Source organism: Scyliorhinus canicula, chromosome 3, assembly GCF_902713615.1.
Source record: "Scyliorhinus canicula chromosome 3, sScyCan1.1, whole genome shotgun sequence".
In the NCBI taxonomy this organism is placed as follows: Eukaryota; Metazoa; Chordata; class Chondrichthyes; order Carcharhiniformes; family Scyliorhinidae; genus Scyliorhinus; species Scyliorhinus canicula.
Window position 1 is genome coordinate 195,967,578 of NC_052148.1, and position 22,333 is coordinate 195,989,910.

Below are 22,333 nucleotides of genomic sequence, written 5' to 3' on the forward strand. Positions count from 1 at the left end.
TGGATGCAAAAGAACGGCTATGCTTTAAATTTAAAAATGAAATTTAAAAAAATTTAAAACACTTTCTTATTCATTCAAAATTGTATTCGCATTCAGTTATTTTTTTACTTTATTAATGACACTATGTAATTGCAAATTGTTTATTTCTCCTGTCTTTGGGATTCAGTTTTGCTTTGTTTTTGTAGTTTGCCATGTATTGCCTTGTGCTGTTTTATAAAGTGCTGCGAAATGAATTGAACCCTATCCAACCAGTGGGCAAGTTTCTCTGCGTGAAACTGGTTGTATTTGTATCTTTCTGGTAAGTTTAAAATTATGTTTTTAATTTTAAAAAAATATTACCGACTGTTTAGGCATGGCTGGAAAAACATTTAGAGTTATATTATGACTTTTGTATTTTGATAAGAATGCTATAATTTTCCAACAATTACCAAAACCTGCTAACTTCTAACTATTGAATGCTTTATGCAAAATTTAGTTAATTAAAAGGCTGTGCTTGAATTCATTGTTCCAAAACAAAGTTTTATTTGTCAATTCATTCCAGGCAAGCGGCTTTGATTGCACTACTTGTGAAAGTTGGTGTAATTTCTGAGAAACGCACGTGGGATTGGGAAAGTGTAGAAGCTGTCGCTACTGGTCTACAGGTAAATTTAGCAATTACACATCCACTGTAATATATCTGAAAACTTGGCATGGCACATAAACGAGGATCAGAGAATGGCATAAATGTTGATCGTTAAAGGTATTTAATTAGGTTCTGCAAACAGATGGTGAGCTAAAACTGAGTTGGAGGTAACCATATGGTCCTCATTAGGAAATTAGGAAGTTGTTTTTCAAAAAGGAGGGAGATAAAAGGGATATTGTTGAATAGACAATAAGTGACAAATATAAATACTGAATAACGGTGCTACTTGGTGAGTCCGAGGATGCACTGTTTATAAGGGATGTAAAACACTGGCCGAAAATTCCAGTTGGGAACGGGCGTTCTCTATCATAACTCTATGTCGGGAATTAGAAAATGGAATGGAAACTGGATTCTGCCTAGTTTGTACAACTGAAAGGTTCTCTGGTTAGGGAAGGTAAAAGAGGACAAGGTATTAGCCCAGCCCCCGTTCCATGTCAGTGGAATCTGTTTGGGGGTAATGAAAATGGATTTCCTTGGCAAGTATTCCTTAGCTGGCAACAGATTTCACTGAAGACTAAGCAGTGACATGAATTGCAATAATAATCAAGGAAAAGCACAATAAATTTTGCAATTTAAGGTAGTCAGTCCTGGAGTGGATATATGATTATACAGAATCTACAGAAACTGGGCATTAAGCCCAGCTTGTCTTTGCCAGCAGTTTTGCTGCACGAGATCCTCCCACCACATTGCTTAACCCTTTCAGCATATCCTTATAATTGCATACAGCTAAATATATGTAGTTGCACACAGTTATATGGAAATCGTTTCCATTAGTCTTGGAGCTTTCTGAGGATGTAGCTAGCAGGGTGACAGAGATGCTGCGTGTTTGGATTTTCAAAAGGCATTTGATAAGGTGACACACAAAACTTTGCTCAAGATTAGGTCTAATAGGGTTGGATAGAGGATTGGTTAATGGCAGAAAATGGAGAGTAACTAAAATGCCTCATCCCTGGAACCATTATTATAAATCTCCTATGTGCTCTGAAGGACCCTCAATCCTTCCTAAACGGTTAGGTTATAAACAATGTTACTGGTTGAGTGCCCCAAGAAGCACTGCTTGGGCCACAGCCATTTAAAACATATATTAACAACTTGGATGAAGGGATCAAGTGTAATTTACCTGGGTATGTGGACATAAAGAATCTGCAAAAGAATACAGATAATAGGTTAGAAGTTGGCAAAAAGAAAGTGTGGGGGGGGGGGGTATTTTTAAATAGTAAAAAATTGTTAAATGTTCAGAGAGATTTGGTGTTTTTGTTTACAGTACTTGAAGAGTGAGTTAACATAATAATAATCTTTATTTGTGTCACAAGTAGGCTTACATTAACACTGCAGTGAAGTTACTGTGAAAAGCCCCGAGTCGCCACATTCCGGCACCTGTTCGGGTACACTGAGGGAGAATTCAGAATGTCCAATTCACCTAACAGAACGTCTTTCGGGACTTGTGGGAGGAAACCAGAGCACCCCAGAGGAAACCCACGCAGACACAGGGAGAATGTGCAGAGTCCACACAGACAGTGACCCAAGCCGGGAATCGAACCTGGGACCCTGGAGCTGTGAGCAACAGTGCTAACCACTGTGCTACCGTCTGCCCTAGGAGTTGAGGGGGCTCGAGAGAGCACAGAGGAGATTTATAATAATAGTTCCAAGGATGAGGCATGCAGGTACAGCAAGCAATTAGGAAGGAAAATGGCCTTCATTTCAAGGGATTTAGAGTGCAGGATGAAGGACACATTGCTGCAAATGTACAGAAATCTGTGAGACCACACCAGGAGTTTTGGTCTTCATACCCAAGGAAGAATGTACCTTTTCTTAGAGGGTTACAGCAGTGGTTCACTGGATTGATTCCAGGAATAACACGATTGTCTGCAAGGAATGATTGAAGAGAATGGGCTTATACTGTATGGAGTTTAGAAGAATGAGATGACACCACTATATATATTTATGAGAGGGTGTGATAGGGTAGATGCTGAGGGACTGGAGAAGGTTCAGAATAAGAGGTGTTGGCTATTTAGGATTGTTTTAATAAAATTTCTCTTCACTCGAGGGTTGTGAATCTTGGAATTCTTAACCCCACAAAAGACTATTGGATGCTCAGTTGTTGAGTACATTCTAGGTGAAGAATGATAGAGTTTTGATCTCTCAGGAAATTGAGGAAAATGATGATGTAGCATGAAAGTCAAGTTTAGGTTAAAGATTACATATTACCTAATTGAACTGCAGAGCAAGCTCGAGGGGCTGTATAGCCTATTGTTTCTATTTCTTATGATCTAAATGTATGTGATTAAAGTGTGGAAACTATCTAGAATGAAGAATTGCGTAACCAAAAACAAAGTTATTTCACCAGATGCTTTTCTCTATTTTCCCCAGGATTTTGTGATTTGTATTGAAATGTTCTTTGCAGCGATTGGTCATCATTATAGCTTTTCCTACAAGCCATACGTACAGGAAGCTGAGGAAGGCTCCTGCTTGGATTCTTTTCTTGCCATGTGGGATATCTCTGACATCAGAGCTGATATATCCGAGCAAGTACGGAACGTTGGTAAGGAAATCAAATTTCATTGAGGTGGTTCTCATTTCATTTAACATTTATTCGTAAACACTTTACTTGGAATGAAAAGTTTTCACTTCATATTTATGGTCTCGGTGTCAACTTTGAAATATCATCCAGAGTCACTGAATCATTTACGGCACAGAAGGAGGCCATTTGGCCTACTGAATCCATGCCAGCTCTCCATGAAGCAATCCAATCAGTCCCATTCTCCCACCCTATCCTCATGGCCCTGCAAGTTAATTTCCTTCAAGTGCCCACCCAATTATTAATTGCTTCCACCACTCTAAGTCAGTGAGTCAAGGTCTTTACCACTTGCTGCATAAAAAGAATATCTCACATTTGCCTGCTTCTCTTGCCAAATGCATCCTTTAGTCCTTGTATCATCAGCTACTAGGAACAGGTTTTCCTCATCTACCTTCTCCAAACTTGTCAATCTTGTATATCTACTAAATCTCTCCTCAATTACCTTTGTTCCAATGAGATCAACCTCAGCCTCTCCACCTAAAAAGTAGCTAAAATCCCCCCCTCCCTGGAACCATTCTGCTAACTCTTCTCTGCATCCTCTCAAGTACCCACACATCCTTCCTAAAATATGGTGACCAAAATTAAATGCAGACTTGTGGCCTAACCAGAGCTTTATAAAGGGTCAGCATAACTTGCCTGCTTTTATACTCAGTAGTTCTATTTATTAAACCAAGATCCATATGCTTTGCTAGCCATGCTCTGTTTGTCCTGCCATCTTCAAAGATCAATGCACATTAACCCCATGGTTCCTCTGTTCTTGCAAACACTTTAGAACTGTGCCAGTGAGTTTGTATTAACTCACTCTATCATGTCTAGAAAAAAGATTACAGCACAAGAACAGGCCCTCCAAGCCTGCATGCTGCCCATCTGAACTAAAACCTACCCTTCCAGGGACCATATCCTTCTATTCCCATCCTATTCACGTATTTGTCAAGACGCCCCTTAAAACTCACTATCGCATCTGCTTCCACTACCTCCCCTGGCAGCGAGTTCCAGTTCCCACCACCCTCTGTGTAAAAAAAACTTGCCTCCTACATCTCCTTTAAACCTTGTAAAACTAAACCTCCCAAGGAGAAAGAGGAAAAAAGGAATCCGGAATCGCCCCGGTCACCGTTGACATATATAGTCCACCCCCCCCCCCCCCCCCCCCCCCCCCCCCCCCCAGCAATATTCAATGCCATCCAATCCCTGCAAGAGTACCGTGAATGGCACCCATGAATTGTAGACACCCCCACCCCTCCCAGACTCCTCCCCTCCACTTCCTCTTGTAAACTCCTCCCCCCAACCTCTGTTCCTTCCCCCAACTTTTCACCCCGGCTAGACTCACCGAAACCTGTTCTTCCAGGCTCCGTTGGCCGCAGCCCCTCCCTCCACTTCACTGCCCGGCTTAAACCGTTCAGCGTGGAGGCCCCTGCCCGGGTCTCCTTTCCCCTTGCCCGGTCCCAGGAAAAACAGGAAATCCCGTTTAGCATACAACCCCAACATACACACCCAAGCCCCAAAGTGCCATCATTGCAAATGAAAGTCCCATCTCTTAACCTTGTCCAAATATATACAGCGTTGACTCATTTAGTACATACATCAACACGCAGCGAAAAAATAAAGTTACATGAGGCTACATCAGCACATGACCCACTCTCAGTCCCATTTCTCAATTCTGCCACAGTCTTTCTGTCTTTGCAAACTCCTCCGCCGCTTCTGCCGTCCCAAAATAAAAGTCCTTGGATTTGTAGGTCACCCTCAACTTAGCTGGCTATACTATGCCGCACTGCACCTTGCTGATGTACAGTGCCTTCTTCACCCGGCTGAAGGCAGCCCGCCTCCTCGCCAGCTCCACCGTAAAGTCCTGGTATATGCGTATACCAGCTCCAGCCCACTGCACCACCCGCTTCTGCTTTGCCCAGCACAGGACCTTCTCCTTCACGCTGTACCTACGGAAACGCAAAGTTACTACTCTTGGAGGCTCACTCGCCTTTGGTATCGGCATCCACGACCGATGAGCCCAATCCAGTTCGTATCGAGAGGGATCACCCCCTCCCCCAATAGCTCCGCCAACATCGTGGCAAAATATTCCGTCGGCTTCAGGCCTTCCACCCCTTCGGGCAGACCCACAATCCTCAGACGCTGCCGCCTGGATCTGCTTTCTAGGTCTCCCATTTTGGCTCGCAGACCCTTGTTGGTCTCTGTCACCTTCCGCAACTCCTTCTCCTTCGAGGTGAATTGATCACTGTGCTGCGATAATGCCTCTTCCGCTTCCTTCAGTGTCTCACCTTGCTCCTGCACCTCCGCCGCTGTGCTTGATACCGCCGCCCTCACCAAGGCAATCGCCTCCTCCACCAGCACTTTCAATCCCACCCCCATCTCCTTCTTCATCGCTTCCATGTGCTTTGTGAACTGTTTTTCAAGTTCCACAACCATCACTTTGGTCATTTCCTCTGCTGAGCGATGCGGCCTCCCCTGGTGCTCCAGCCTCCGCTTTCCTTACAGCTCCTGCGCTGACTTTTCCACTCACTGGCGGACTTTCATGAACCCCCTTTGTTATGGCCATTTTTTCCCCAAGCTTGGTAATTTCTCCTCCCTGTGCCTTCTTACAACTTTTTCAGCCTCCGTTGCCCGCGGGACCGGACGTTAAAACCCCAAAATTTCTATTCCCGAGCGGGCGTCCTCCAGTGTGCGGTTGCCTCCCGTCACCGGAAGTCCGCCTTACCTCACATTTGTCCAGATTAAACTCCAGCTGCCATCTCTCCTCCTAAGTCTCCAACCGATCTATATTCTGCTGTATCCTCTGGCGGTCTTCATCGCTATCTGCAATTCCACCAATCTTTGTCGTCCGCAAACTTACTAATCAAACCAGTTACATTTTCCTCCAAATCATTTTATGTATGTTACAAACAGCAAAGGTCCCAGCACTGATTCTTGAGGAATGTCACGAGTCACAGCCCTCCATTCAGAAACGCACCCTTCCACGGCTACCCTCTGTCTATGACCGAGCCATTTCTGTATCCATCTTGAAGCTCACCTCTGATCCTGTGCGGCTTCACCTTCTGTACCAGTCTGCCATGAGGGACCTTGTCAAAGGCCTTACTGAAGTCCATGTAGACTACATCCACTGCACTACCCTCATCAATCAAAATTGTCACTTTCTCAAAAACTCGATCAAGTTAGTGAGATACGACCTCCCCATCACAAAACCGTGCTGCCTCTCGCTAATACGTCCAGTGATTTCCAAATGGGAATAAATCCTGTCTTGAAGAATCCTCTCCAATAATTTCCCTACCACTGACGTAAGGCTCACCGGCCTGTAATTACCTGGATTATCCTTGCTACCCTTCTTAAGCAAATGAACAACATTGGCTATTCTCCAGTCCTCTTGTAGCCAGTGAGGATATAAAGATTTCTCTCATGGCCCCAACAATTTCTTCCCTTGCCTCTCTCAGTATTGTGGGGTATATCACATCAGGTCCTGGAGATTTGTCTACCTTAATATTTTTGAATACCTCTTTCTTTTTGATCTCAACATGACCCAAACTATTTACACACCCTTCCCCAGACTCATCATCCACCAAGACCTTCTCTTTGGTGAATGCTAACGCAAAGTACTCATTTAATACCTTTCTCAGTTCCTCTGGCTCCATGCATAGATTCCTTCCCCTGTCTTTGAGTGGCCCAACCCTCTTTCTCACTACCCTCTTGCTCTTTACATATGTATAAAACGCCTTGGGATTTTTCTTAATCCTGCTGGCCAATGGTTTTTCATGACACCTTTTCGCTCTCCTAACTCCTTGCTTAAGTTTCTTTCTACTTTCCTTGTATTCCACATTTGCATCGTGTGTTCCCAGCCTCCTAGCCTTTATAAATGCTTCCGTTTTCTTTTTGACTAGGCTCAAAATATCTCTCATTGTCCAAGGTTCTCAAAACATGCCATACTTATCCTTCATCCTTACAGGAACATGCCGAACCTGAATTCCTATCAACTTACACTTGAAAGCCTCCCCCATGCCAGATGTTGATTTGCCCTCAAACATCTGCCCCCAATCTACATTCTTCAGTTCTTGCCTAATTTTGTTACAATTAGCCTTCCCCCAATTTAGCACTTTCATCTTTATCCAGGAGTACCTTGAAGCTTACTGAATTGTGGTCACTGTTCCCGAACTGTTTCCCACTGAAACAATGTCTGGGCTCATTCCCTAATACCAGGCCCATTACGGCCCCCTCCCTAGTTGGACTATCTACATACTTTGTCAAGAAGCCCTCCTGGATGCTCCTTACAAACTCTACCCCATCCATGCCCCTAGCACTACGTGAGTCCCAGTCACTATAGGGGAAGTTGAAATCACCACAACTCTGTCACTTTTACACCTTGCCAAAATCTGCCTTCAGATCTGTTCCTCTATCCCCCGTTGTCTGTTGGGGGAGCGAATAGTAAACCCCAACATTGTGACTACACCCTTCCTATTCCTGAGCTCTCTCATTGCCTCGCTGTATGAGCCTTCCAAGGTTTCCTCCCACAGTACAGTTGTGAGATTCTCCTTAACCAGTAGTGCTACTTCTCCACCCCTTTTACATCCCCCACTATCCCGCCTGAAACATTTGTATCTTGGAACGTTAGGCTGCCAATCCTGTCCTTTCCTTAACCAAGTTCTGTAATGGTAACAACATCATAGCTCCAAGTACTAATCCAAGCTATTAAATTCATCTGCCTTACCTGTTACACTTCTCGCATTGAAACAAATGCACTTCATTCCACCAGACCCTCTTTGATCAGCAAGCACCCCCTGCCTGCTCTTCCTCTGAGTCTTGTTGCACGTTTTACTATGGGCGTAAAACGCGTTTATTGGGGTGTATTAACTTCCAAGTGCTTAACACCACTAGGCTCTGTTGTATGTATTTATTCAGCTTTAGGAGTCGCCAGTTGCCGTATAGACAACGTCACTAGTATTCCAAGGTCAAGTTCAAAGTAATAAAGACGATACACCGATTAGTAAGGTCCAAACGATAATATTTATTATACAGTAATAATAAATATTCATGCACACACTAAGAGACTAAGCTATGACTAAACTAAAGTAATCAGAATACTTATCTAACAGGAACAGGCAAGGTCAGGGAGCGAGGCCTTCGTCCTGGTCTTGGGCTGCAACCTTCAGCAAGCGTTCTGGTCACTGGGGGTTCTAGCGGGCTTAGTTCGCGTAGCGAGCGTCGTACTGGCACTTACGGTTCGGCGGCTGGTGCTCAACGGCTGGAGTCAGTTTGGATCTTCAAAGTCGTGGTCAGAGCCGGAGCACGGAAAAACAGACCGGACAACACGAGGTCCCTATCTTTTATAGGGGTTCCATTGTCCTTCCCTCTTCTTGGGCGGGCTCTACCTATTGGATCAATTTCTTATCGATACTGGATTAATTCCCCAATGCGAGGGGGTCTCCGTGATGGAGGGGGCGTTTCTTATGCCCTTGTGTTTGGAGGTTTCTGGTGCCTCGATGTCTGGGCCTTGATTAGAATGTGTCCATTCAGAACCAAATGTATCTATTGTGTGGGTGTTCAAGTCTGATTGCCTCATTAGCATGCAAAGCGTTTTGCCATTTGCACCTAGCTAAGGTCTTCTCACCTGAGCCCAAACTGGTTTCTGCTGCTGCAGAATGCAAAATGCTCTTTGCAGACTGCTGTTCTGGCTAAACTGTCTGTTTCCCAGCAGTCTTAGCGCTTGACCTATTTTTGTAGCTCAGCATCCATTTTAGGTGGCTACATTCCCTCCTTGTGATCCTCACAATCAAAATATTGTGAAGGATCACAATGTACGTCGCCTTGAGTGCATCTGGGTTGCCTTCTTTGTGTCCCCTGACCTCTTGCCAGTTCCTGGGCTACTCTATCTTAAACTATGGGAAGAAAAAATTTTTACCTAACATTCTACTTGGCGCTATGTCAAAGGGGACATGCATTACCATAAACTGGGAACCTCTACCTATCACAATTATCCCTAACTTTACTTAAACATTTCCTCACACTCTAAAACCTTAACCATTCACACCGCAACATCACATTTCCTAACTCGGCAGTCGAGTATAGGACAATACAATACAGGGTCGAATTTTTATTCATTCTTTACACAGTGCTTTATTCATCATGGGGCAGAGGGGATTGATGAAATCGGAAAATCGGAGATCGAACTCCATAGACGGAAGGGCAAGAACGGGAGGCTCTCCTCTTCCACTTCCTCAACCTGAGGGTCTGTACAAGGATAACGAGGATCGCAATCACCAGTAGTGATTCGATTACGTATGACATGGAGTACCATGTCATAAATTTAGTGCACCAGGTCTGAACCTCACTGATCAGAGCTGAGCACTGGGGAGTGGTTGTAAGGGAAACATTTACGGTGGGGGTTGTGGGGGAAACGTGTCTTGTTTCCACACAAACAGATATAACAGTTAACAACAATAGGTGAGCTTCCATCATCTTTATCTTGGTTTTCTTCTTTCTTCCTCCTGTATGGACAATCCTTGCTTCGATCCCTGTCTCGTCCTTCGAAAGCTATGGGATCAAGCACAGTATCTGTCAATACACAGTTTAAGATCTTTACCTGTTAGTGCATCTGTCTTTTATATTCCGATTGACCCTTTAAAAATGACTGGCCAAGTCACACCCTGTGACTCCCCTCATTTTTTTCTTTTTCAAAAGCGAATTTGAAGACCAGAATACACCTAACAATCCTTCTCCTGCGAGCCGTCTCGCAGGCTTTGCTCATTTACCATCCGAATGTTCCTGGATGTAAATAGCATGTGGGATGGCGGCCGAAGGGCTGCCTAACGAAAAATGAAAACAAAATTTTGAAAGAAACGTCCGAATGAGTTGCGTATGGGCCGCTACGGGTACGAGTTGGATGGGATCCCCGGGTAGGGCGTGCTGTGCCATACCCGAGCTTGGCTGACCAAAGTGGGTTCTCAGACAGGGCGGGTCCTCAGTGCCGTTTGTCCACTGCCTGAGTAACCTGGATTAAAACGGGTACGAATGTGGTTACCGTGACTTGCAGCCTCTATTCACCGAATAGAGGGGCACCTAAAACAATGGAGCCAAGATGCTCCGTTCTGAAAACAGGGAACAAGTCGTGAACCGTGTCGGTTCACCAGAGGATACAACTGAAGTTCTCAGAGGTTTCGGCAGAGAAACTATTGTGTGTGTTGGAACCGAAGTTCTCAAAGGTATCGGCGGACAAGCTAACGTGTATGTGAGGTGGTCACAATCTTTTCAGCTGAAAAGAAGATGTCCATCCTCCAACTGAAACATTTACATTCCTGAAACAAAACAAACATAAAACGAAGACAAACATACGTGCAGGTTCCATCAGAAAGGACATCGTTTCCCTCAAACGATTCCTATTTTACATCATCTGGACATCTCACTTTTCCTCTGTCTCTGTGAACAGGGTCACAAAGGGGTTGCCGTGTCGGGATTCAGACACCGTGTCGTCCTGCTCTCCCGGATCCCACACCCTTGTGTGGATCAGGCATGCTATTTTCGAATTGTGTGACCGGGGGTCACTTTCATCATTGCGGACAAGTCTGTATGAATTGTCCCTGTGCCATAGTGTTGTGTCCAGTGTGTTGTCGGGGTAGTCGGGGTCGGGTGGTGGTTCTGGGTTTTTAAGGTAAGTGACTTCCATGGGGTCGCTGGAGTCGGGGTCGTAGTTGGTGCAGTGTGGGCTGTATGGCTGTGTGCTGTCGCTGTCCTCAGAGTCAGTGTCTGTCCTGCTGTCTCTGCTGTGGCAGCTTGTGGGCGTTTCGGGGCGTGGTCTGTCGTGGTCTGTGGGCGGAGTCGTGGGCGAGTCCGTTGATGAACTGGTCTGCGAGGGGGATGGTGGAAAAGTGTCTCTAGTGGGCGGGGTGAAGTGTTCTGCTGCATCTAGCAGTACATGATGAGCATGGTTAGACTGTGTCCCATATGCTTTAAGCTGGTTAATATGGAACCACGCGGTCTTCCCATTAGGATATTTTACCCTGTAGACTGAGGGGCTAATTTTATCCGAAATTGAGTAGGGACCGGAATATTTTGGAGCCAAAAAACTGCTGGGGTTGTAAACAGATAACATTACCTGTTGCCCAACCTGGAATTCTGTGGGGTGTACGGTCTTATTAAAACAAGCGGTGCGTTGTTGACGGCGTTTCCCTAGCTGAACTGCGGCTGCAATCTGTGCAGACCTCACAGTCTCAACCAAGTCTTTAACCGTCTTTTCGTGTGTGAGGGCCGTCACCTCGGGGCTGGTCATGTCCAGTCCTAAAAGGAATTCTGTACCTTTCATAGGGCGTCCGGTCATGAGTGTGTATGGTGTGTAGCCTGTGGAAGTGGAAACAGTGTTCCTTATGAACATGAGTGCAAATGGGAGCACTGAATCCCATGTGGAGTTATTCTCCTGAACCATTTTTCTAAGGGTAGTTTTTAGAGTCCGATTCATGCGCTCCACAATCCCGCTGGACTGTGGATGATACGCAATATGAAAATTTTGTTTTATTCCAAATATTGTCAGGACGTTCCTCATGACCCGTCCTGTAAAGTGAGATCCCTGGTCCGAATCAATACTTCGGGGTAAACCCCATCTCGTGAAGATGTGGTGGGTCAGGATCTTTGCAGCTGTCTTTGCTGTATTTGTTCTAGAGGGGAATGCCTCTACCCATTTGGTAAAGGTGTCGATGACCACCAGAACGTATTTGTAGCCATTCCTACAAGGGGGCAATGGTCCTATAAAATCGATCTGGAGGTTTGTCCAGGGGCCGTTTACTGGGCGAGTATGCCGAAGTTGTGCTTTCTTAGAATACCGCTCCGGGTTATTCTGAGCACAAATAAGGCAATTCTCAATATAATGTGTGACATCAGTCCTGAGATTAGGCCACCAACAGAGTTGCCTGAGGTGCCTCGTTGTTGCATCAATTCCCTGATGCCCGTGGTTATCATGGAATAAAGCAATCATTGCATTCCTGTCCTGCTGCGGGACCACATAAAGTTGTTCCTTAATGATCACACCCTCATGTGTGGTCAGTGCGTGTTTAAAGCTCTCGTACTCTGGCACAAAGTTGCCTTTAAAAACCTCCCGGAGGTCCTTATCCTGCTTCTGTGCTGCCACAAGATCTTTAATATCTGTCTGTGAGATTTGGACTGCGCTCACAGGGGCGCTAGCTGGTGCGCTAGCTGGGGGGGTCCATAAGTGTCCTCGCCTGGAACCTGCCTTAGCCAGTGCGTCGGCTTTTACATTCCCAGGGGGGGATGACCTATGGTGACTTCTTACTTTTATTATGCCGAAGGTCCTGTCCTTCGCTTTTGCTAAAATATGCTGGAGTAGAGGGGCTGATGGAAGGGGTTTCCCGTCTGCGGAGACAAAACCTCGTGTCCTCCACAGGGGCAAAAAATCTGTTAAGCTATTGCATACATATAAGCTGTCTGAATATATGTCTGCTGGGCTGGGGAAAGAATCGGGGTGGTCCACTATATACGCTATGGCCGCGAGCTCTGCTGCCTGCGCGCCTAAGTGACCTGGTAACTTAAGAGCTATCTCTTCGAGAGCGCGCCCCTGCGCGTCCTCTACATAGATGCCGCATCCTGTGATACGCTCACCATTTAAAACTGTGGAGGAACCGTCTACATAAATCCTCAAGGGTCCACACGTGTCTGTGGGTTGGGGGCTTTGTTTTGGGTTCCCTATCTTCCTGGGGGGTGTTTTTGCGATAAAGGGTCCTGTGTTATGCAGGGGAGCTACAATTTCACAGTCATGGGGCTGTCCGGGGTATTGGAGGTTGTCTGCTAAATAAGTGTGTGTGCGGGTCCGTTTTACTGTAATGTCCCGTCCTTGTAAGAGTAGTGTCCATCTAGCTGCCCTAATCTGGCTAACTGAACCGTCCTTCAGTCGACCGTCTAGGAGTAGCTGTGTGGGTGTGTGTTCGGTCAGAATAGTAATGGGGTTGAGTCCGGTGATGTATGTGAAGTACTGAACTGCCCAGAAGACAGCAAGGAGGTGCCTCTCACAGGCAGAGAATCCTTGTTCTACCGGGTCTAACAGTCGGGAGGCATAAGCCACTGGTCTTAGCTGCTCGTGCCGTTCCTGAAGCAACACGGCCGAGAGGGTCAGATCGGTGCTCGCTACCTCTATTGCGTAGGGGGAAAGTTGGTCGGGGACTAGCAGCGCGGGTGCTGCACTAAGGGCTCGTTTTAACTCCTCCACAGCGCCTGTATGCTGCGGAAGCCATTCCCAGGGGGCTCCTTTCTTAAGGAGGTCTGAGAGTGGGGCGGCTTTTGTCGCGAATCCGTCGATGTGGTTCTGACAATAGCCAACCAGTCCTAAAAACGACCGGAGGGCTGATACATTTTGGGGAAGGGGCAATTTGACAATCGAATCAATTCTTTTGAATTCGATCTCGCGTTTGCCGTGTGTGATGACTGTTCCCAAATACATCACTTTACTTTCCAAAATCTGGGCCTTTCTTGGGTTAACTTTACATCCAATTGAAGTCAACAGTTCCAGGAGTTCGGCCAGAAGCGTAATGTGCTCTGCCTTTGTGTCTGTCTGCAGTAGTAGGTCGTCTACATACTGTACCAGACATTCGGGGCGGGAGAATTTCTCTAAACCACTTGCCAACTGTCGGTGGAAAATGGAGGGGGAATTGTGGAATCCTTGTGGAAGGCATGTCCACGTATATTGCTGCGATTTGAAAGTGAAGGCAAATTTGTACTGGCACGCTTTTGCCAATGGTATTGACCAGAATCCGTTACTGATGTCCAATACCGTGAAGTATTTGGAGTTGAGTCCCTGCTTGAGCATGGTCTCGGGACTAGTAGCTACCGTTGGGGCTACTGCGGGGGTGACTTTGTTGAGTTCCCGATAATCGATGGTCAGACGCCATGATCCATCGGGCTTCCTCACTGGCCAAATAGGGGCATTATTGGTCGAGGCTACCGTTCTGAGCACACCTTGCTCCAATAAGCTTCCTATCACCTTTTCTATTTCCACCTCTGCTTCCAGGGGAAATCTATACTGTTTCTGTGGTCGGGGGTCCTGTCCGGTAACGTGAACTGGTCCAGTCATTCTGCCACAGTCATGACGGTGACTTGCAAATGCTGTCCTGTGTTTGTTCAGTAGGGCTTTTATTTGTCTGTCGGTGTGGAGTGTAGTCAGGTCGAATGAGTACTCTCCCACTGCGCTAATCCGATTAGCGTAGTCTCCTACTGTGAGGGTGGCTGGTGCTCTGTCTGATCTAGCCATTCGCCAGACACACTGGTTCACTGGGTCGAACGACAAGCTATGAGCGTTCATAAAATCTATCCCCAGGATGTGTTCTGCTGTCCGGGGAAGATTTACTAGAACTACGGAGTGTTTGGTTGTGATGTTCCCTAGCTGGATCGCTACGGGTGCTGTAATATGTCCCTGCTGCGAGTGTCCGGTGAACCCGCTAAGTGTAATGGTGGAGGTGGTCGGCCACGTGTCTGCGTGTGCCGTGATCGTGGAGTTAATGGTGGTGCGGGAGCCTCCTGTGTCCCACAGTAACTCTATGGGCTTCCCTTTTACTCTGGCTGTGACTACGGGTCTCCCTGATGAGTCCCATAGTGTGTCACAGACCCAAGTGGGGGAGCCCGAACACCGTCAGTTCGTCTCGTCCACATTGGTGGGTCCTGACTGTACTGCTACATTGTGGATGGGTTTTGCCTTACTGCGGTTCAGAGTGCCTGTCTGCTGGCCTCTCTGAGATCGCTGGGGTGCATTGCATTCCTTTGCCCAATGCCCTAACTGTCCACAGTTATAGCATTCCTGGCCTTTCTGCTGTGGGCTGTTCTTCCCTTCATTTACCCATGCGGGTTTCTGATGCTCTCTCACTGCCTGAATATCTGCGGCAGCCTGAGCCTCTTCTGGGGATTGAACCTTACTTTTTGCCTGAATTGATTGCTCCCAAGCGCTGGACAACCTTTTCAGGACCCATTTCTCATTATGGGCCTCTTCTGAGGGGTCATAACTGTTGCAAGCGCTCTGTCCTGCCTCTGTTGCGTGTGAGATAATGGTGCGCGTCCATTTGACCATATTTTCCCGGTTCAAATGCGCTCTGTTTAACTCGTCGAAAACTGCATTGAAATGAATCAACAGCCTTCCTGCGAATGCTGTGGGGTGTTCGGATCTTTTCTGCCGGCACTTATTAAGACCTTCTACGGGGTCACCTCGATTATACCCGATGGCATCTAAAATGGAGGTGTGCATCTCCTCTAGGGTGCCTCCTGCAACGTTCTGTGGGTCGGGGAGGGCTGCTACTACTGACTGGTCTAAGCTCAGCACGGTGAGCTTCACCTGCTCTCTCTCATCCAGGCCGTACATGGTAGCCTGCTGTTTTACTTTAGCGAAGAACTGGTGGGGGTCTGCGGTGGGGAGGAACGGAGTGATCTTCTCACATGCGTCCCTGAGCTGGGTTACAGTTAAGGGGGTGGTGTAGGTTATATCTGGTGCGCCTTCTGTTATAGCTTTTCTCTGCGTGGTTACTGGGTTCATGGGTGCGGATATGATCTGATCTGTGGGGGGTGGGGGTGCCTGCCTTTTCTGTTGCGCTGCTGGCGCACATGTTCCCTGAACATATCGCTGTGCTGTTTCACTTAGTTCTTGCCAATCTGGGGCATTTTCTCCATCTAACTGGGTTCCAAAGGTGCTTTGGAACCCATTTTGCACCGAAAGCAGCGATTGCAGCTCTGCAATCTGTTTCCTGCATTTCGCGTGATCCACAGTACTTTGCCTTTGTTCTGTGGTTGCAGCATGGAGTGCTCTCAAAGCTGCTTTGAGATCAGAGCATTGCCTCTGCAACGCCTCCATCTGCTTCTCTGATTCCTCCCTTATCAGAACGGCACGTTGCACGTCCTGATAAGCCTTTTCGTACTGGGTCTGGGAACTGCTGAGATGGGCTAGACAAGACTGATGTGCCCTCTTGGCATCATCCACCTCTCTACCTTTCTCCATCAACTTCCCTCTTAGATCCAGATTCTCTTTCTCAATGTCCCTGACATCGACCTTACTCATGCGGTTCCTTTCCTCTAATTCTGCCCGGAGCGTCCTGACGACCTCCTCTGTGCCTCGCAATTGTGCCAAACAGGACACAATCGCCATCGGCTTGCGTGCTTTACTGAGGTTCTTTTTGTGAATTTGAGAGAGGTTCTCCCACCAAGTATGTCCTATACTTCCGGGACCTGTCTCCTCATTCAAACAAAACTCTTTCCAAAGGGGCCATCCCTTTCCTTGTAAATATTTGCGGAGTTCCAGCTCCCACGTGGGACACTGGCCTACCCTGCTACTGTTGCTGGTCGCTGCGACCACAAACTTTTCTGGATCCATCAGACGTTCCATTGCCTGCATGGCCATTTTCTCTGACTCTCTTTTATTAATTTGGAACAGGGGGTTGCTGGGGTTGTGTTTCAAGAAACGGGTACGGCTTACGCTATGTTCCGTTCAAAAACTGCCGAAAGTTTGTCGCAACAAAATGCTTTCAGTTTTACCTTACAGCCCTGTTAGTACGCATGCACTAAACACACTTCCGAATTACGCTTATTAGTTTGAACACCTTGAATACTCGTGATTTTCTTTACTTTCTTACTTTCTCTGTAATTTGGAGTTCCAATTCAAATTTCTGGGTCCTGGACGGTGTGGGGTTTCCACTTACAACCGTATCCCACCAGAGTCGCCACTAAATGTTGCACGTTTTACTATGGGCGTAAAACGCGTTTATTGGGGTGTATTAACTTCCAAGTGCTTAACACCACTAGGCTCTGTTGTATGTATTTATTCAGCTTTAGGAGTCGCCAGTTGCCGTATAGACAACGTCACTAGTATTCCAAGGTCAAGTTCAAAGTAATAAAGACGATACACCGATTAGTAAGGTCCAAACGATAATATTTATTATACAGTAATAATAAATATTCATGCACACACTAAGAGACTAAGCTATGACTAAACTAAAGTAATCAGAATACTTATCTAACAGGAACAGGCAAGGTCAGGGAGCGAGGCCTTCGTCCTGGTCTTGGGCTGCAACCTTCAGCAAGCGTTCTGGTCACTGGGGGTTCTAGCGGGCTTAGTTCGCATAGCGAGCGTCGTACTGGCACTTACGGTTCGGCGGCTGGTGCTCAACGGCTGGAGTCAGTTTGGATCTTCAAAGTCGTGGTCAGAGCCGGAGCACGGAAAAACAGACCGGACAACACGAGGTCCCTATCTTGTATAGGGGTTCCATTGTCCTTCCCTCTTCTTGGGCGGGCTCTGCCTATTGGATCAATTTCTTATCGATACTGGATTAATTCCCCAATGCGAGGGGGTCTCCGTGATGGAGGGGGCGTTTCTTATGCCCTTGTGTTTGGAGGTTTCTGGTGCCTCGATGTCTGGGCCTTGATTAGAATGTGTCCATTCAGAACCAAATGTATCTATTGTGTGGGTGTTCAAGTCTGATTGCCTCATTAGCATGCAAAGCGTTTTGCCATTTGCACCTAGCTAAGGTCTTCTCACCTGAGCCCAAACTGGTTTCTGCTGCTGCAGAATGTAAAATGCTCTTTGCAGACTGCTGTTCTGGCTAAACTGTCTGTTTCCCAGCAGTCTTAGCGCTTGACCTATTTTTGTAGCTCAGCATCCATTTTAGGTGGCTACAGTCTTACTGGCCCTACTCTCTAGTTCCCCTTTAATTAATTCACCTTTGCTTTGGTTCCCACTCCCTTGCTAAACTAGTTGAAACCTTCCCGTGTGACACTAGCAAATCTCACGGCCAGGATATTTATGCCCCTCCAGTTTAGATGCAACCCGTCCACCTTGCACAGGTCCAACCTGCCCCGGAAGAGACCCCAATGGTCCAGATATCTGAAACCCTCCCTCCTATACCAGCTGTTTAGCCACGTGTTGAGCTGTACTATGTTCCTATTTCTTTTTTTTTAAATAAATTTAGAGTACCCAATTCATTTTTTCCAATTAAGGGGAAATTTAGCAGGGGCAATCCACCTACCCTGCACATCTTTGGGTTGTGGGGGCGAAACCCACGCAGACACGGACAGTGACCCAGAACCAGGATCGAACCTGAGGCCTCGGCGGCGTGAGGCAGCAGTGCTAACCACTGCTCCACCATGCTACCCTTCTCTTATTTTTAGTCTCACTGGCACATAGCACAAGGAGTAATCCTGGGATTACAACCCTAGAGGTCCTGCTGTTTAACTTTCTACCTAACTCTCTAAACTGCTGCTACATGACCTTGTCATTCTTCCTACCTATGTCATTAATACCAGTATGTACCATGACCTCTGGCTGACACCCTCTCCCTTCAGAATGCTTTCTGCCCATTCAGAGAAATTCTGGACCCTGGCACGAGGAGGCAACATACCAGCCTGGAGTCTCTTTCACGTCCACAGCAGTGCCTATCTATAGAGTCCTCTATAAATATTGCTCTAGTGCTCTTTGTCCCTCCCTGCTTAACAGCAGAGCCAGCTGTGGTGCTACTGCTCTGCCAAAGTATCCAAAACAGTATACTTATTAGAGAGGGAACAGCCACAGGGGATTCCTGCACTGATTGCCTGCCCCTTCTAGCGGTCACCCATCTATCTGCCTGCACCTTGGGTATCACCACATCACTAAAACGCCTGTAAATGACGCTTTCCGCCACCTTCATGCTCCTAAGTGAATCCAACTGCTACTCGAACCTATCCATGCGGTCTGTGAGGAGCTGCAATTGTGCGCACTTCCTGCAAATGTAGTCCGAGACGTGTCACGGATCTCCCACATCTCACAAGTGCAGCACTTAACCCCACTGACCGACATTTCTATCACCAATTAAATTATTTAAGAACATTTATTCGACTCTTACCTTCACGTATCGCTGCAAATACCCGAGATAGGTCTTTATATCACTTACCTTCCCAGGATGCTACCTGGATCTCTCCTTGCAGATTAGCAGTTACAAAACAAAAAGGAAAAAAGCACTTCCTCCCACTCTGCACCGAATTACCACACTGCTCCAAATGACCAAGTTTCAATTCCCACTCTGGCTGCCTCACTCAGGCAGTCTCCCACTTCACATGTGTAAAGCCTACTGAGAGTGCGCTTATGCCTCTCTCTTCTATAGGGCTAGGCTGGGCTGAGATGACTCGCACACCAGTTAGGCTTCAAACAAAAGAATGCAATTTACACATTTTGCCGATAATCAAGCTTCAGGTGATTGACAGATAACTGCCACTCAGCTGTTTGGGTGGGGGCAGATCCTTTTCACCAACTAACTGGACCTCTAAACGTAACTGAAAAACCTAAGCAAATTAGATTTACCACTTATCTCTTTAATTACCACACAGCTCCAAATTACCAAGTTACAATCACACTCTGGTTTCCTCACTCAGGCTGTCTCCCACTTGACGTGCACGATGCCAAAATGCATCGCTTCACAATTGTTATATTAAATTCCATCTTGCCATTTGTCAACCCATTCTGCGAGTCTATTCGTGTTTTGTTGCAACCGATTAATATCATCCAATTTGCCACTTCTCCAAGTTTGGTATCCTCAGCAAATTGTGAAATTTTACTCTGAATTTCAATATTCAACTCCTATGCTTCAAAAAATAAATGGTCCTAGCACTGACTCTTGGGGGACACCACTGCACCATCTTCCAGTCTGAAAAATAACCATTTACCACAACTTGCTCTTTTCTGTCCTTAAAACCACTGACCCTCGTATTCCATGAGCTCAATTTTGTTAAGCAGCCTTTTATGTGGTACTTTGTCAAATGTGTTATTTGAAATCCATATAGACAACATCCATTTCATTCCCTTCATCAATCTTCTATTATTTCATCAAAATATTCTATTAGTCGAGCACGATCTACCTTTGAAATTAGTCCTCTTCCAATTGAGAAGTGATTTGATAGAGGTGTGCAAGATGATGAAAGGTTTAGAACAAGTGGACAAAGAAAAGCTGATGGTCAAGGACAGAGGGACTAAGAGATGTAAGGAAGAATATTTTTGCACTGAGTAGGAATGACTGGCAACTTGCTGCTTATGTGGCAGTGGAAATGCAGATGATCAGTAGTTTCAAAAGGAAATTGGATGGGCAATTCAGAGAAATAAACTTGCAGGGATACAGTGTTGGAATGGCACTGACTGATTACTTGACAAGAGAGCTAGCATGGATTTGATGGGTTGATCATTGTCCTCCTGTGCCATAATGGCACTATGGTGCTAAATCCTGTTTCTAATCTGTTGAAGTTTTTAATTTTAACTATCTGGGTAGATGAGGAGTGTGGTGAATGTAACATGGTAATTCACACTATCTTTGTAAGCGCAGTAGCGTTATCCGATCACTAGGGGGAGTAGCTCTGGGAATGCTCAGGAGCTTGTACAGGGCTCCACCCTTGGCTCTGCCCATGACCCCTCCCCCTTGTGCTGCTGTATAAATACCCTTTTCCAGAGTCAGCCTGCAGTTCACCGAGAGTTCATCAACGGGTAATAGGCTGGCTCTGTAGTAAGTCGATTAAAGCCTATATTCATATCGGAAAACACGTGTCTGGTGAATTGATGGTTCCATCAAGGAGGAAATAGTATATGTTGTATATTTGGATTTTCAAAAAAACATTTGATAATGTGCCACATAAGAGGTTATTGCACAAAATTTGGGGTAATATATTAGTATGGATTGAGAGGATTGGTTAACAAACAGAAAACACTAGAAATAAACAAGTCATTTTTGGGTATGCAGGCTGTAACTAGTGAGATACCCAATCGGGACTCTGCTGTTTATATTTTATAGCAATGCCTTATACGAGGGGTTCAAATGTAATGTATCCTAGTTTGCTGATCATTCAAAGCTAAGTGGGAATGTGAGCTGTGAGTAGGATGCAAGGTAGTCTCAAATGGATATCACCATTTCTATAAGTGGGAAGAATGTGGGGGAAACTTTAAAAATAACATATCAAATATACTATGCTTTGCTTTGTTCTGTTTGCTGGTGTTTGAGATCACATTGATTTTCAAGTATTTTATTTATACATACATGGGATCTGGACATCATGTTGCACATTCCTAATTTCCCTTGAGTTGGTGGTTGCGTTAAAATGGGATCACATTGAAAAATAGTTTGCACTGCTGTAGTCCTTTGCTTTGTATGTATATAATCCAGCAAGGTCATGTTCTATTGTTAATATGGTCTTCATCCTGCATTGGTTCACATTCTTGAAGGTAATAGAAGGTAAGCAAAGATAAACCTAATGTCTCTAACCATGGAATCCCTACAGTGCAGAAGGAGGCCATTTGGCCCATCGAGGAAGCATCGACCCTCTGGAAGAGCACCCTATCTAGGCCCACCCCCCACCCCATCCTGCCCTATAACCGCCATCCCACCCATACGTCTTTGGACTGTAGGAAAAAACCAGCGCAGACAGGGGGAGAATGTGAAAACTCCACCGACAGTCACTCAAGGCTGGAAATCGAACCCTGTCCCTGTGAGGCAACAGTGCTAACCACTGTGCCACTTGAAGTCTAATAATTCCAGTTTTTGAAATGGCCTGGAAGCATTCACATTTCACTACTGATCATAAAAATCCTATACTTGCACGATTCCTCGTCAGAAAACATTTTCACAACTTTTTTTTCTTTGGTCACTCTCACCCCTTATGTGACACTTTAATCAAACATGGTTTTTGGAAGTCCATGCATACCACACCAACCGCAATACCCTCATCAACCCTCTGTTATTTCAACAAAAACTCAAAAGGCCTTGCTTCATAAAACCCCCAAGGCAAAATATTTTATTACTGCTGTTCCACTATCAATCAGAAGGTGGCCTCCTTTGACTCAAATTGCTTGTAAAAACTAGAATTATTATTCTCTTCCCACTCCCCAACACTCACCCTGCTGGCCACAGGATTTATAAACTGCTAACAGAAAAAAATGGCAGGCTTTTGCACTGTTGGTCTCTAATGTACAGTTCATATTTGTAAATGGATTGGGTAGCAAGTAAAACTGTATGTATAATTGAAGACTGATCAGACACCATCTAAAAGCTGCGGTTTGAATTGGTAGTTCTCATGCCAGCTGTTTTTCAAGGTCTGCC

General features: G+C 45.9%; 1 protein-coding gene across 1 annotated transcript in view; it reads left to right on the forward strand.

Annotated features, from left to right (window-relative positions):
* Nucleotides 1-22,333, forward strand: part of tmem184c (transmembrane protein 184C) — a 68,457-nt gene that overhangs the window by 41,001 nt on the left and 5,123 nt on the right. The window contains exons 7-9 of the mRNA XM_038791960.1: nt 186-298; nt 542-641; nt 3,053-3,224. Coding sequence (XP_038647888.1) covers nt 186-298; nt 542-641; nt 3,053-3,224 — 385 coding nt within the window. The remainder of the gene's footprint in view (nt 1-185; nt 299-541; nt 642-3,052; nt 3,225-22,333) is intronic.